Source organism: Orcinus orca, chromosome X, assembly GCF_937001465.1.
Source record: "Orcinus orca chromosome X, mOrcOrc1.1, whole genome shotgun sequence".
Classification (NCBI taxonomy): domain Eukaryota; kingdom Metazoa; phylum Chordata; class Mammalia; order Artiodactyla; family Delphinidae; genus Orcinus; species Orcinus orca.
In genome coordinates this window covers 7712345-7727846 of record NC_064580.1, presented here as the reverse complement: position 1 = coordinate 7727846, position 15502 = coordinate 7712345, and the positions used below count along the sequence as shown (strand labels likewise).

General features: G+C 47.6%; 1 protein-coding gene across 5 annotated transcripts in view; it reads right to left on the bottom strand.

Annotated features, from left to right (window-relative positions):
• Positions 1 to 15502, bottom strand: part of CLCN4 (chloride voltage-gated channel 4) — an 82468-nt gene that overhangs the window by 12535 nt on the left and 54431 nt on the right. For all 5 annotated transcript variants that reach the window (XM_033420208.2, XM_049704917.1, XM_049704918.1 and 2 more), the window contains 5 exons: positions 10560 to 10766; positions 10373 to 10453; positions 8855 to 9400; positions 6845 to 7031; positions 5925 to 6323 (listed from right to left, as the gene is read on the bottom strand). In XM_033420208.2, coding sequence (XP_033276099.1) covers positions 5925 to 6323; positions 6845 to 7031; positions 8855 to 9400; positions 10373 to 10453; positions 10560 to 10766 — 1420 coding nt within the window. The remainder of the gene's footprint in view (positions 1 to 5924; positions 6324 to 6844; positions 7032 to 8854; positions 9401 to 10372; positions 10454 to 10559; positions 10767 to 15502) is intronic.

Genomic DNA, 15502 nt, shown 5'->3' with positions numbered 1-15502 from the left:
ACGTGAAAGAAAGCTGAAGAAAAGTAGGGTAACAGGAACTCATTAGAAATACAGCTTTATGCGGTACTAGAAACCTAGGCTATTTTAAGTCACACATGAAATAAATCCATCGGTCTCAAGATATTTCTCCAAGGCGATTTTCCTTCTGTTGGAATTTTAATCTTTCTTTTGCTTCATGGGAAAAGGTTAGGGAAAATGTACAGCAAGGCTTGCCTTAAAATGGATCCTGCTTTCTATAATACTTTTTTTTTTTTTTGCCTTCTCAAAGACTACTATTCACCTATATTGTTCTTTGAAAAATAAAATTCTAACTGCTGGCTCTAAAGCTATTTATTACAACAGAGTACTCTAATGGAAAACTGGCAGCATTCGGGGTCAGACTGAGTTTGAAAAAGGGTCTCTGTTTAAAAGGGGAACAGAGGGCCCGCTGGGCAAATGCCTGCACAGTATGTGGGTCAGGTTCAATCGAGTTACATCAGATGGAGTACAATTCAACCACAAATACCAGATGACACTGATGCACAACATGCTTTCAGCCGTAGGTGCCACACAGTACACACTGTGCATTTCTCTCCTAAATCGAGATGGCTCTGTCCTGAAATGCTAAGGTGGGCGGCAAACAGTCAACACACACTTATCGCCCATTTTCATAGACCGACTGATTCTCTAAAAGTCCCATGTAACAGGAATCCCATCTATTTCAACAATCCAGTTGAACATCAGGATTGGATCAAGCCACAAAACCCAATCAAGAACTGATGACATGGATTTGCTGAGCCCCCTCATAAAACCAACTACAACCTAGCCAACTGTCAATTCACTTGGTGAAATGAATAACAAGCTTCTATTGCCTCTGAATCTACCGATTGAGTTAGAAGCCCTGATGCGAACAGCACCTAGCTCCGTGAATTCTTGATCAGCACTGCAATCCCAGTGCCTGCACAATGCCGAGAATACAGCAGGCACAAAACAGGTATTTGCCAAGTGCACACATGCGTCAGTCACAACAAGTGGATGAACGAGTGGGTAGGTCTACTGAACGTCGGTGTCCTTGGCTCTGCCTGTCATGTAGAACAGAACCTATCTCACAAAGGAGGCATTAGGAAGGAAAGCCCTGAGCTATCCACTGCCAAACAAGAATCAAAGGCAACAGCTGGGGTCAGAGCCGGAGACCTGAGCAGCGCTCCTTGGTACTCCAAGAGTAGCAGCTGTGGGTCTCTCCAGAAGGGCTCTCTGTGAGGCCACTTTGGAGCTCTATTATAAAGACCTATCTTAAAGCCTTGATTGAACTTTGGGCATGGAGGTACGACGCACAGCCAAAAGCTGGTGAATGGAAGAATCAGCAAGAAAGCTCTCCTCATCTCTCTACTGGGGGAACCATCTACTCCCACTTTGGACAAGAAATCATCTGTCACCAAAATGTCTGCAACAAACTCCAGCATGAAAGTTCACAGAGGGCAGAGCCTGGCTGCTGTCATCGCTGTGCTCCCAGCTCCCGGGACAGCACCAGCACATGGTGGATGCTACACGAAATATTTCCTGTACGAAAGGGTAAACCAAGCCCTCACCCAGCACATGATCCAGTGCTATGAGAGTATAGGCTCCCAGACCCCAGGGACTCATGGGAACCTGTGTTAGAAAAGAAGCCAAAAAAAAAAAAAAAAAAAAAGATAGCCCAACATTACATGTGTAAAAGGCCTAAAAGATAAGAAAAGCGCTAAATATTAACCAGAGCCTTCTACGGTGTTGAAAATGTGGGCACCTTGTTAATTTTCCCTTTGCTTCTGATTTCCCCAACATTCTGAGTATTACTTTTACTTTAAAAAATGTAATAAACTTCATTTTTGTTGTAAAGATCGTTTTTGTTACGTCTAAACTTTTGTTAGCCCCTAGACTTTTTAAAATTGTTGTTAGTATTGGTGGTCTGCTGTTCTATTCTACCACAACTACTATCAGTGGCTGCGGCTCCTGAAAAATGATGCATCTTTTACGAGCGCCTGTTAAGGTCATTCAACCTGACATTCCACTTGCTAGCAGCAGTAAGATCATAATGCCAGGTGCAGGGAGGGTAATGAGGAAAGTGTTGATAAAGTGAATTCCACAAACTATGATAGGCCAAGAAATTTTAAAAGACTGGAAATAATCGCATATCCAGTAAGTGATTACAATGGCTTTAGAGCAATGGTTCTCAACTGGGAGTAATTCTGCCTCCACCCTCAGGGGACATTTGGCAATATCCGGAGACATTTTGGGGTCTCATAACTGGGGGGATGGGGTTGCTACTGGCCTCTAGTGGGTAGAGACCAGAGATGATCCCACAGTGCACACGACAGCCTCTATCAACAAAGAATGATCCAGCCCCAATGTTAATGGCTTTAAGGTTGAGAAACTCTAATCATGTTTTTAGGGAGGTAATACGCTATCATCCTGTTCGTTAAAAATGCTTCCATAGGGACTTCCCTGGTGGCGCAGTGGTTAAGAATCTACCTGCCAATGCAGGGTACACGGGTTCGAGCCCTGGTCCGGGAACATCCCACATGCCGTGGAGCAACTGAGCCCGTGCACCACACAGCTGAGCCTGCGCTCTAGAGCCCGCGAGCCACAACTACTGAGCCCACGTGCCACAACTACTGAGCCTGCGTGCCTAGAGCCCGTGCTCCACAACGAGAGAAACCACCTCAATGAGAAGCCAGCGCACCGCAACAAAGAGTAGCCCCCTCTCATTGCAACCAGAGAAAGCCCGTGTGCAGCAACGAAGACCCAACACAGCCAAAAATAAATTAATTCAAAAAAAAAAATAAGAAAAAAATGTTTCCATAGATAAACAACACGGTCCTACTGTATAGCACAGGGAACTATATTCAATATCCTGTGATAAACCATAACGGAAAAGAATATAAAAAAGTATGAATATATCTATAGGCATAACTGAATCACTTTGCTGTACAGCAGAAATTAACACAACATTGTAAATCCACTCTACTTCAGTAAAAAAGTCAAAATAAAAAAAATCTTTTTTAATTTTAAAAAAGTTTAGGCAGATGCCAGACATCAAAGGTGAAAAACATGCTTCCATAAAACAGACATAATTGACAAGAAAGGTTAAAATGGAAAATTAGAAGCAACTATAGTGGTGGTCAGTACAAAGGTGATGTGGTAAAAAAGTAAAAACTATTTAGAAGAAAAGGCAGATGATTTTCTGACAAGTTATAGTTTATAAGGCATGCAGAAGTCCCTCTGCATGTATTTTTTCATCCCCAGCAGAAAGAAGCAGATGCCACCACTGTTCTCCACGGCCTATCCCCATCATTAACAAACAGCTCTCCCAGGAAGAAACCTTTTTATCCCTAAAGAACCCGTCCAACAGATCTGACACGCATCTTGTTGTTCAGTTCTGGACATGGATCCCTTTCTGCAAGTGGGCCTCTTCCACATGCTGGAGAATCACCATCAAATCATCCACCAGGCGAAAAAAATGAGAGTTCCCTTAACTCTGGCCCATGACTCTAACTTTCCATCCCTTTAATCATCTTTGCGGCTTCCCACGGAGTCCTTTCTGGATCCAGCCTCACTTAACTGTGGAACTCAAGACTAGAGGAGCCTGAGCCTGCTGAGCACAGAAAGAGCCTCGTGTTTGCAGAGAGCACCAAGAGGTAAAGTCCCATCTACCAGGAACTTGAACAAGGGCCACATATGGCCCTACGTGTGAGTACGTGACGGTGAAAGGGCCACGTTTCCAAGGTGCTGTGACTAATGGCTCTCCAGCAAAGACAACAGCTATGGTTTGGCATTCCAGAGATAGACTGAAAATAAGACATTTTCAGCTTCACGGGAGCAACTGATACCTTTTTAAACATGACACGTGAGAAAAAAATCTTTGCCTCATTTACTACTTTTTTCTTATCTTGGATCTATGTAAAATCTCTGCTCCTCAGTCCCCTGAAAGGGAAATTGGCATGGGATCGTTACTAGCTAAATGCTTACGTCCTATTTCTATATTCGCAAAAGGGCGTCTAAGTCTGCAAATACAGGTAATGAATTTCTCCACCGGAGTACAGGACTTTTCTATATCCACGGAGCAGGAAAACAGCTTTTCAAACTGCTCACAGCCAAACACTCCTTGCTTTCCTGCAAACCATGTAAATGGCAGCTTCCACACTCTTATCGGTCTGATGGAAAGCATAAAGGTATTATTTACACCCCGTGTTGCCTCTTCAGACATTCCAAACATAGCTTCTAGGAGGGCACTGGGTTGGCAAGCTTAAATTTCTTCTCTAACCGGCTGATGACAATTACTGTTTCCCACTTGATTACAGTAATGGGTTTCAGCAAAATTAGTAAGCTCTCTCTTAGCAGGTGTGCCTGGAGCTACACAATAGGTAATGGATTCCGTGACATTTATTACTAGAGTGTTTAAATTTCAACCTTTGCTTAAAAGATTTTAAGGATTGAATAAATTTTTAAAGCCTGCTGATTACATTAATTTAAAACAAACCCAACCGTACTATACAGCTTTTTTAAAAAAAAATCTCATTATTTATAAGGCAATGGTCATGCCTAAAGGCACCTACCTGTTAAGCAACAGGACGTATAATAAAGAGAAGCATCATGGAGCACTTGAAGCACAAATGTACTTTCATGTCTAAAACATAAAATCAACTGTTGCTTTGGGGGAGGGAAATATGTTTGAGCAACAAGCTAAAATTAGAGGCTATATAGCTCATTTAAACTTATTTTTATAAAGCCTTTGATGAAGATACTTTAAAAACATTTTACAAGCTACTTAACATAGCGAAGAGGTTTTAGAAATTCAAAGGGAGAGCCTAAGAAATAGTTAACAAAGGGCAGGGATAAGCTAAGGTGTGTTCCCGGTGGGGCGTTCTACCATCATACCTGAAAAAGTCCCCCTGGCAAACTTCACAAATGTCGTGGAAGTACAGTCATCAAGGGCACACGTGAGCCACGTCGTGGGCCCCGGTGTACCGTGAGATGCAGGGGTGCTGAGCCGGCGCGCATTAGTGTTTACCATGCGCCGCGGATGCGCTCTGAGGCTCCCTGCCCCCGCTGCATCAGGAAGTCCGGAGGGAACACCCTGGGGGAGCCCCGCTAAGGCCTGCTGCCCCTCCCTCCTGGGCCTCCAAAGACTCACACCGGGCCTCTGCCTGTGGAATCCTCCTACGTCCCGCTCCCCTTCCAAGGCGCTCATCCCTGGGCCACCGGGAGCCCCGGGCTTCTCTGAGCCGCCCGTGTCGGGAACATCCAGCTGGGCATCATCCCCTCTCTGCTCTCCCAACTCAACAGCCTGCCCCTCAGCCCAGCTGATCCAGTTAGCGCACGAGGAGGAAAAGCATCCCACGGAACTGACTGCACCCACGTGGGTCTCTAACTGATGGCACCGGACATCGTGGCGAAGTGACGGGCTTGAGCGGCGCCGAGGGAGGCGTCTGAGGCAAAGGGCTCAGCATCTGAGCCGGTTAGCCTGCCTGGAAGTCTGTCTCTGCGAGCAGCTGGCCCGGCCAGCCCAAGCTCTCCCACCGCTTCCTGCTGAGCTTCGCCCAGCAAGTCCCTAAAAGGCGGAGCGCGTGTGTCCTAGCGGGAGCGGCCCAGGGGGCTGCTTGCAAATGTGGTGCTCGGTGTCCAGCCAAGAATGCCTCCGACAAAACACTGTCCCTCACGGTGTGACTTGGGGGCAGCAGCAGCAGCATTGAGAGGGAGCTCGGGAGAAATGCAGAGTCTCGGGTCCCACCCCAGACCTACGGCATTCTGGCCAGACGCCCAGGTGAAACGGAATAAGCATTAAAGCGTGAGAGACCCTGGGCTGAAGCCCTCCGACCCTCGTGCACTCTGTCGAACCTCTTTGAGAATGTCGGGGCACAGAGCTGCTATTCGTCTCCGTGAAACGTGAGCCTCCCTGCTTTACTCACTTATGGCAGGAATCAGCTCCCTCCTCTGGGCGAACCCGATGAGGCGCTCCGAGTCCCTGGAGACGACCACGGGGAAGCCGTTGTAGTCGGTCTCCTTGATGAGCGTCTCCACGTCCTCGACGGTCATGCTGCCCTGGGTGAGCACGGACAGCGGCGGCTCCCCCCGCCTTGGCCGCATGACGTCAGTGGCCAGCGTGCGGTGGGTGAACTCGTCCTTCACGTCCAGGAACGGGTACCCATTTAAGTGGATGTGGGCCTCGTAGATGCCTTCCTTCCCAAAGGCATCAGCCACCCACTTGCTGGTCACGGCTGCTGCCATCAGGGGCACGATGTACTCGAGACCACCCGTCAATTCAAACATGATAACCACCAATGACACCGTCATCCTGGTAACTCCACCTGCAACCAAAGGGAGGAATGAAATTGCAGGACTCGACTCCACACCCACAAGAAGACATGAACTGTGGAAACCGAGAAGCCGGCTCTACCCTCCCGGCACCTGTTCTACTGAGACAGTCCAACACGGCGCCCAGGCTCGGACCTCTGGGCCAGAGGCCAGACTCGGTAAACACAGCCTTGCATCAGGAGCCGTAAGTCACATCTCCCTGAGGGGCTCTTCTCCCATGAGGGACAGCAAGTTGTCTATTCACCCAGGACCACACGCCTTGCTTTTTGGTGAGTGGAGCCTACTTGGGCTTTGCAGGTTTCTGACTCAGCAAGCATCGCTCTCTACCAGAACCCCTCGAGCTGGAAAATTGCAGAGACTATCCACTATTGTAGATGGTACAGCTGCAAGATGGTGGAGACCCCATCAGCCTGGGTCCCTGGATGACTGAGCAGAGAAAAGCCCTCTGCTACTCACATTACACACACACACACACACACACACACACACACACACACACACACACACACGGTACCTAGGCAGGCGGCAGCTCCCACCATGGCATAGAGCCCTGGGGTGACGCAGTCTGCTCCGGGCCTGCACCAATTCCTAAAGATGATCCAGTCGTGGTGATGGTAAGCCAGTTGCTCCACGCCAATTCCCACCATCCTGCCTGCCATGGCCCCCACAGCCATGCTGGGGATGAAGAGACCGGACGGGATCTGCGGGGAGCGCAGGGGAAAGAAGCATGAGGGAAGGGGGCCCCGTTCCCGCCGCCCCGCCGCCGGGAAACTCAGGCCCCCCTCGACGAGCTTGCATTTTGCTTCGGTCTTCAAAGGAGGGGCAACGCTTCAAAACATGGGTCACCTGGGAAACCATGGGACCAGTGATTTCACCTGCTTGGTCGTATCTACTGTGACCTGGAGAAAATGCAATTTTACACTTTCATTTCCTCGCCTTCAAAAGCTGGCCTAGTTTGTCTGCTGTGGATAAAAGAATGATAAGCCCCACTGCAAATAACATTCAAACTGCACATCTGTCACTTGAGATACTCACCACTTTCTCTCTCCCCTCACGTGCCATTCAGATTAGCTTTTAAAATTAAACGTCAAGCCACAGCATGAAAATGGAAAAGCAAGGCCTCAACTGTTCACAGGTCAAAGAAAGAAGCTAAAAGCATCAGTGTAGCTGCCCTGCATCTTCCAAAAACCTTGGCACGGGCTTACTGCCCTCTTGTATGTACAGTGGCCAAACACCTGTCAGAGAGAGATGGGGGGCAGGTCCGTCTTCCTAACAAAGTCCATTTTCCGAAAAGTATTCTGAATATTTTCAAGCCAGGCTAAATGCAGCAAAGAAACAGACCATGGAAACTGAAAGGCCTTGGTAATAGTGTATTTTATATTTTGCTGTATGAAAAACATGTTCATTTCTCTAGTGATCAGACATGTGCTACGGAACAGACTTGACTCTGTTTGTGGAGACTGCATGTGACTGCCGATCCTGACCGGGAGCTGCATTTATGTCACCCCTACCCCACCCCCGCCCCCCAGCTGTCATCAACCTGAGGATGCAAGTGGATCTTTACCCAAATTCAAGTTAAGTTTGGATTCTCGGGTGTGATTTCCAGAGTGTGAGACATTCCTGAGGAAAGTGTTCCTTTCTCAGCACCACTTATCCCCCCATCATTTAATCCCCTGTACCTTCAAAGCAGGCTTCTCCCAGCAGGCACCAGAAGAAAATAAATCCCTTTGCATCAGAGACAGTCACCTGTTTAATAACGTTCATCCTTCCTTGTTCTTAAGGCAAAAATTCAGGTTTGTGTTTGACCACTGCACCCAAGTGCACAGCTTCTCAGACTTTTTTTAATATTTATTTTTATTTACTTATTTATTTATTTTGGCTGTGTCGGGTCTCAGTTGCGGTACGCAGGATCTTTCGTTGCTGCGCGCAGGCTTCTCTCTAGTTGTGGCATGGGGGCTCCAGATCGCGTGGGCTCTGTAGTCTGTGGCAGGCGGGCTTAGTTGCCCCTCGGCATGTGGAATCTTAGTTACCACTAGAGATTGAACCCATGTCGCCTGCATTGGAAGGCGGATTCTCAACCACTGGACCACCAGGGAAGTCCCTAGACTTTTGTTTTTTTTAATTCGTAAGAATACCACAAAAAGCAACAGTCATGGAATACAAGGGGGTTCTGGGGGGTTCCCAGCGTTCTGCTCCTGGCCCTGGGTGCTGGTCACACAAGTGTGTACGTTTTGTGAGAATTCACCAAGCTGTACATGTCTCCATATGAATGATATACTCCAAGCCTTAGCTTCTTCACTTGTAAAATGGGGTTATAAATCTCTATTCCATAGGCCTGCTGTTTATCATAAGCGTTGTTTCTTGTTGATTAAAAGAATGTCAAGTGCCCTGCGCATGAGAACGTTCAGTAAAGGTCACCTCCCCTTTTCCCCTCGTCACAATCTTATTCTGGGGACTAGGGTGCTATCCCCAGAAGGATAGAGGTTGCCTCCCTCCCCTGACACCTTCCCTCCCCTTCACTTACCTTCATGCCAAAGGTAAATATGGTAATGACGATTTTGAAGATCAGCGCCAGGGCCAGCTGCCACATGGCCGTGTAAACCCCGACCCCGGCCGGGCGGTCGGGGATGTCGTCCACGGGTCGCGTCATGTTGGGGTCATTGATGTAGTCACAGAGCTGGGAGGACTCGAGGGCCCCGCAGTCATTGAAGAGCTCGGATATGAGCTCGCTCGTGCTGCGGCGCGTGTAGGGGTTGGGGTAGGCGACGATGGCGGTGATGGCGGTCACCGCAATGACCTCCAGCACCGGGTACTTCCCCAGCTTGGTGGTTTTGCGCCTCCTGCACCAGGCGATGTTGCAGCGGATGAAGAGGGTTCCCCACAAGCCCCCGAAGACCCCAAGCAGGATGAAGGGGAAGAGCTCGGCCATGTACCAGGGCGTGTGATACTCCACGTAGAAGAGGACGAGGCGGCTGTTCCCAAAGGGATTGATGGATCGCAGCGTGAAGGCTGCCACCAGGGCCGCAAAAAAGGACCGCCACAAGGTCTTTAAGGGAAAGTAGTAGCTGACCTGCGACCAACGAACAGGTGGAAAATCAGAGACTGGCGGAAGAAAGAGCTGCCCAGAGCCCCAGCCCCTGATCAGCAGCCACCTGCTGGCATAGGCCACAAAGTCACACTCAAGACCAAAGATGGGCACTTCCTCAACCTAGGTGTGAGTATGGCCCAAATGCACTAACAAAGATATTTAAAGGACTCTATGTCTAAAATTGGAACGGATACTAGTCAAGGTGTGTTTGAGCTATTTTTTAAGAGAAATGAGAACACTTCATCATAATTCTGTTTATGGCACAGAGACCCTCCTAAAAGAAAAGAAACCTCTGATTTCATTCTCCAGACAACAGATCATGGGTTGAAACCCCTGGCCCAGCAAACGTATCTGGAGGGCACATGAGTTAAGAACGGTTGGTACATTTTTAAATGGGTGGGGGAAGAGAGAATTATTTTGTGACATGTGAAATATTCAAAAGAACAAGACTTACTGACAAGTGGTAATGATATAAAATCCAAACTTCAGCATCCATAGGGAAGGTCTTGTTGGAAGGCAGCCATGCCACGCACGCGCGTGTTGTCTGCGGCGCCTTCCACGCTACAAGGGCAGAGCCCAGTGGTTGCGACCGAGCCCTGAGACCCGCAAAGCCTAAAATATTTGCTACCTGGCCCTTTACAGACAACGTGGGCCAACTGCTGGACTAGACCCATTTGCGTTGCAAAACATAAAAATGCTTCATTGTGTTGTTTATGAAAACGGGAGAGGAGACTGCAAATCTCCCCCAGAAATCACACTGGCAAGTTTTCAACAGGACTCGAAAACACGTATTTCATGGCGAACACTGCGGCTCCTTAATGAGCTGCAGGAATCTCTCAATCCTCCTTCGCATCTAGTCCTCAGAGGGCTAGAGAGGGAAGCCTCCTGCCGCCCCGACCCCCCATGTGTTCCTCGGCGCTCAGAACCACGGGGCCCTCCAGAGCCCACGCTCACCTCTTCCAGACTGAAAAGCACACCCCCGATCGGAGCACCAAAGGCGACAGAGACCCCAGCAGCGGCCGCAGCTGACAGCACCTGCGAAGCAAAGAGCTCCCCGTCAGCCCGAGGCCTTTCCGGCAAATCAGCGGGTACTGGTGAGCCCGGAGAGGGTGGGAGGGCGCTTCATCCTGCACCTGCTCACCTCGCGCCTCTTGCCCTCGTTCTTGCTGTACTTGGAGAAGAGGCTGCTGAAGAAGTTGCCACAGCAGCATGCCACGTGCACCAGCGGCCCTTCCTTGCCAAGGCTCAGGCCCGAGGACACCACCAGCACCAGGGTGACAGTCTTGATCAGCAGGGTCCACTTGCCCAAGTAGCCCCTGATGATGAAGCCACTCAAGATGGTCTTTATCTGAAACACAGGATGGAGAACGATAGGGAGTGAGCCGCTTCAGCGCCACGGCTAGGAAAGTAACCTCTCCCTCCTCTGAGAAGCAGCTTTCAAACTGAGATTCACTAAATCATATGGAGGACAGGCTGCTTTAGTTGTTAATTTAGCTATAATTTTATATTGAGAATTTATATTAACGCCTAATTTTATATATTAATGGAACCCTGAAACAATTTCAATGCATAGTAAATCTTAATAATTCCGAGAGTAATGAGAGATCATAACGAGGACTGAGTAAGTAATTATCAGTCTCATTTTATTTATGGCATTTATCCTGTGCATTTTACCCTCTGTTGTGTTGAAAATTGATTTTAACTGTTCTGTATCTATTGATTTTAACTGTTAATTTTTCACTACTGAAAGATGGCCAAGATAAAGGGACATCTGGCTGGCTATGTGACAAAGCAAATACAACAAAATATCAATTGAACTTTAGATCAGGGCCGGCAAACTATGGCCCATGGGCCAAATCCAGCCCACGGCCTGTTGTGTATGACACACGAGCTAAGAGGGCTTTTAATGCTTTTAAATGTAATATGTAAACAAGACTACCAGTCTTTTAGTGAGAATAGTTCCTCAATTTTGCCTCTTGACTCACAAAGCCCAAAATATTGACTCTCTGCCCTTTATCGGAAAAGTCTGCCAACCCCTGATGCAGGCCAGGGGTATATGGGTGCTCAATTATTTCGACTTTCCTGTATGTTTGAAAATATTCTTAATACAATATTGGAAAAAGAAGATGCTCAACATTCTAATAACGCACCTCTGGGGGATGTAAGGGTATCTGAATCCACGGCAACCCCTTCCCTTCCGTTGAATCTTGCCCCCTTGTACTGAAAAGTACTTTGACTACAGGTGGAGCTGCCTCGTGCTCCACTTTCAGACCTGCAACTGTTTTGTAAATGCCAAATAATGGCTTTCTCCCTAAATGTGCACGTGAATTTGCATAACGCTTTTAGAATTCAACGGGGTGCCAATCTCAGTGATTAACTTCATCTACTGGAGTCCTCTTCCCCCAAAACAGGGTTCTTCTGGATACGGAAGCATCACCAATGGGTAAGAAACATTTTACCTTCAACCTCTCCTGCGACTGGCTGAAATGGAGTGAATGTTTACTGCCCAGCTAGCAATTTACAAGCCTGTAATCAGACATTTATTAGACAGTGAGTGAGTCAGCTAATGAAATTCTTGGTCAGTATCCGTTTTCCCATTGTATAATACATAATGGGACAGTCTCAGCTCTTGTCACCGTCAGGATGTTTACATAACGTCAAAGAGCCTCCTAGTGGGTGCCAAGAAATCGGTTTCTCAAATAGCTATTACTGTCCTCCACCGGCGCTCTGTGGCATCACCTGGAGAATTAGGCACCAGTGAGGACGAGTTATCCCCCCACCCCGAGATCTGATGTAACTCGTCTGAGGTGTATCCTGGGCATAGGAGGTTTACAGCCTCCCCAGGTGATTCTAAAATGCAGTCCAGTAGAGAAGCACTGCTCTCGTCCTGAGAAGAGCAGTACAGGTATTCCTAATTACTCAATATTTAAGGGAGGTCCTGAAACACTCTTTGGCATCATGTCACCTGTGATGATTTGGAGAGGGTCGTGAAGTGAACTAATCCTAGCAATTTTACAGGGGTGTGACTGGACCATTTCCATCTCAGGAATTCTTGATAGAGATCTGTTTCTTAATTCAAGGAGGAAGACCAACAGTGAGTGAGCGTGTGGGCATCCGTTCTAAAGAACTCACTAAGATCCTTCCTAGAGAACACGAGTGAGGTCTTCCAGCTCTACAATCAGATGGTATTTCTTGAACTAGCCTTTACCTAAAGGCAGACAAACTAGCGGTGGTTAAACTGGTCTTTAACTAGTGCTAGTGGGCCTATTTGAGCCTGTGCTCTGGGGATCTCAGATCCCTTTATTTAAGGGACGTTTTAGTATGCCTGCCACAATCCTGCCCTTTTGTGTTGCCTAGAATAAAATTATCTATAATTTTTTGTCAGTTAGTTAATGTGGATTTGGACCCCAGGGTACAGTTGAAGAGCGTAATACCATTTAGAAAATTACAAGCATCTAAATTACCTGAGCCTTTGCCAGCCATGACATGTGGTGAATTGAACAATGTAAGAGGTATTTTGTAATTCTCTAAAATGACTTTATAAAATTGTCATGATCAAATTAGGGACTAAAGAAGGCAAATTCATTCCCAGTAGATGCCAAAATCCAATCGCTTGCTTTAATTTGGATCAACAGAGCCTGAGTCAAGCAGGGCTTTAGGGCGATGTATTGCAGCACATTTGTGACTTGATGGTGGTAACTTTAAAACCTCTCTGGCAAATAAATATTTGTGAGAGAGTTCACATTGTATGGAACTGAAACATCAACTCAAAGTAAGTTCTAGGGGGGCATGATTACTTTTTTTTTTCTTTATTTTATTTATTTGGCTGCGTTGGGTCTTCGTTGCTGCGTGCGGGCTTTCTCTAGTTGCGGCAAGCGGGGGTTACTCTTTGTTGCGGTGCGCGGGCTTCTCATTGCTGTGGCTTCTCTTGTTGCGGAGCATGGGTTCTAGGCGCATGGGCTTCAGTAGTTGTGGCACGCGGGCTCAGTAGTTGTGGCTCGCGGGCTCTAGAGCACAGGCTCAGTAGTTGTGGTGCACGGGCTTAGCTGCTCCGCGGCATGTGGGATCTTCCCGGACCAGGGCTCGAACCCGTGTACCCTGCATTGGCAGGTAGATTCTTAACCACTGCACCAGCAGGCAAGTCCCTAGGAGGACATGATTTCTTATACGGTCCACAGTGGTTCTATGAATGAAGCAGATAGTAGTAGAGTCATCCTTGCCCAGTTCGCTCTAAGTTCTGAAGCCCAAGAACTAGTGTGCACTTTTAAATGTGCTTTGTAGAGCTAATACAAGAGCATTTATTACACAGAAAAGAAATGGTCTCTAAATTTGTATTTTTTTTAATGTTTCAAAGGAGTTTTTGACACTGGCTGGGACCTGGGACCCTTTGCTGCAGTGCTGCAATGCTTGCACCTGGACAAACACCTAGCAACAAAATACAAAGAAAGTATAAGGGACTAAAAGTAACTGCATGCATGCCCAGTTGGGGCAAATTCTGGACAACAAGGTACAAAGAGACCAAAAAGCCCCACTGCCACTTCTGAAGAGCCGGGAGCAAAAGCAGGGCACTGAGCATGCCCCCTGCACTCAACACCACCAAAGGGGTGGGCAGACCCCCTAAGCCTCCCCTCCGGCCGGACCCCTGGACACACCCCTCCCCTCACCGCATATCAGGAACCAGCTCGCCCTGCCCCCCAGCAAGTAGGCCAGCAAGGGCACCTGTACTTGTTCTCCCTCCCCGCCTGCTGCAGCTTGGGCCCCAATAAAGCCTTGCCTGAATTTCTTGCCTGGCCTCTGATCACTTTCTATTGATTAAGGAGGTCAAGAACCCTGGTCAGTAACACTGTCATCCAAAGTAATCTAAATGTTTCAGAAGCAAACATTATAAAGGATGAGTGATTTTTTTTTTTTTTTTTGCAGTACACAGGCCTCTCACTGCTGTGGCCTCTCCCATTGTGGAGCACAGGCTCCGGATGCGCAGGCTCAGCGGCCATGGCTCACGGGCCCAGCTGCTCCCCGGCATGTGGGATCTTCCCGGACCGGGACACGAACCCGCGTCCCCTGCATCGGCAGGCGGACTCTCAACCACTGCGCCACCAGGGAAGCCCAGATGAGTGATTTTTAAACTGTTCAGAAGTGCACTGCATTCAAAGTTTGTTCCGACACTGCCGATCACCTCCTACGATGGGAAGTTTATTTTCTAAAGATCTCATTTAGTATCTTTCCTGAAGTGAAGAATAGCCCTGTATCTCAAACTGAGTAGAGCTGTTTGCATGGTCCGTTGGGTTTTAACTGGAAGGACATCCTTTATATCCAGGAACTACTTATTTGCACTTACTTTTCACTCTGCCCCTCTCCTCCAAGAACTGGGGTAGGTATTGCACCCTTAGGTTAGGAATTTCAAGCTCTACTATAATAATAGGGAAAATTTTCTACTACTGAGTCATAATAACCAAAGCTTAATTATGAAATCTCCATTGGGCTCCTGGTACTTGAAAAGATTATTGTGAACTCTTTTATAAATAGAGACATGAACCTGTTACATATTATATGCGGCTGAAAGCATGTTCATGTACCCACTACCAAGTTTAGGACAGAAGAGCAGGTACCTTTGAAAGCCCTGTTTGCTTCCTCAGTGGAACCTTCCTCCTCCCGCCTCCAATCATTCCCTTGCCTTTCTTTATAGCTTGAGCCCATATGTATATCACTATACAGTATGCTTGTTTCATTTTGGCTGTTTTAGGGACTCTACATAAATAGATTCATACTTTATTTAGATATTCTTCTGCAACTTACTGTTTTCACTTGATACCGCTTTTATGAGTTTTATCCACGTCAGTGTGTTCCTTGTGCTTTGTCACACGGGAAACAATGCTCAACTCAGTAGTTTATTCCTTTTGAGTTCAGCTGTCACAAATAAAGATGCCCGCTTTGGACGAAGACCAGGTCCAGCCAGCCCCTCCCAGATAGAGTTCCCTGTCTGTCTAAGAGCTGAGCCACGCACCTCTGGTTCTTGGAAGGGGAAGATGGGATTGCCCCCACATCTTTTATTGCTGCTTTAAATTCCCCACCAGTTCCCCACTG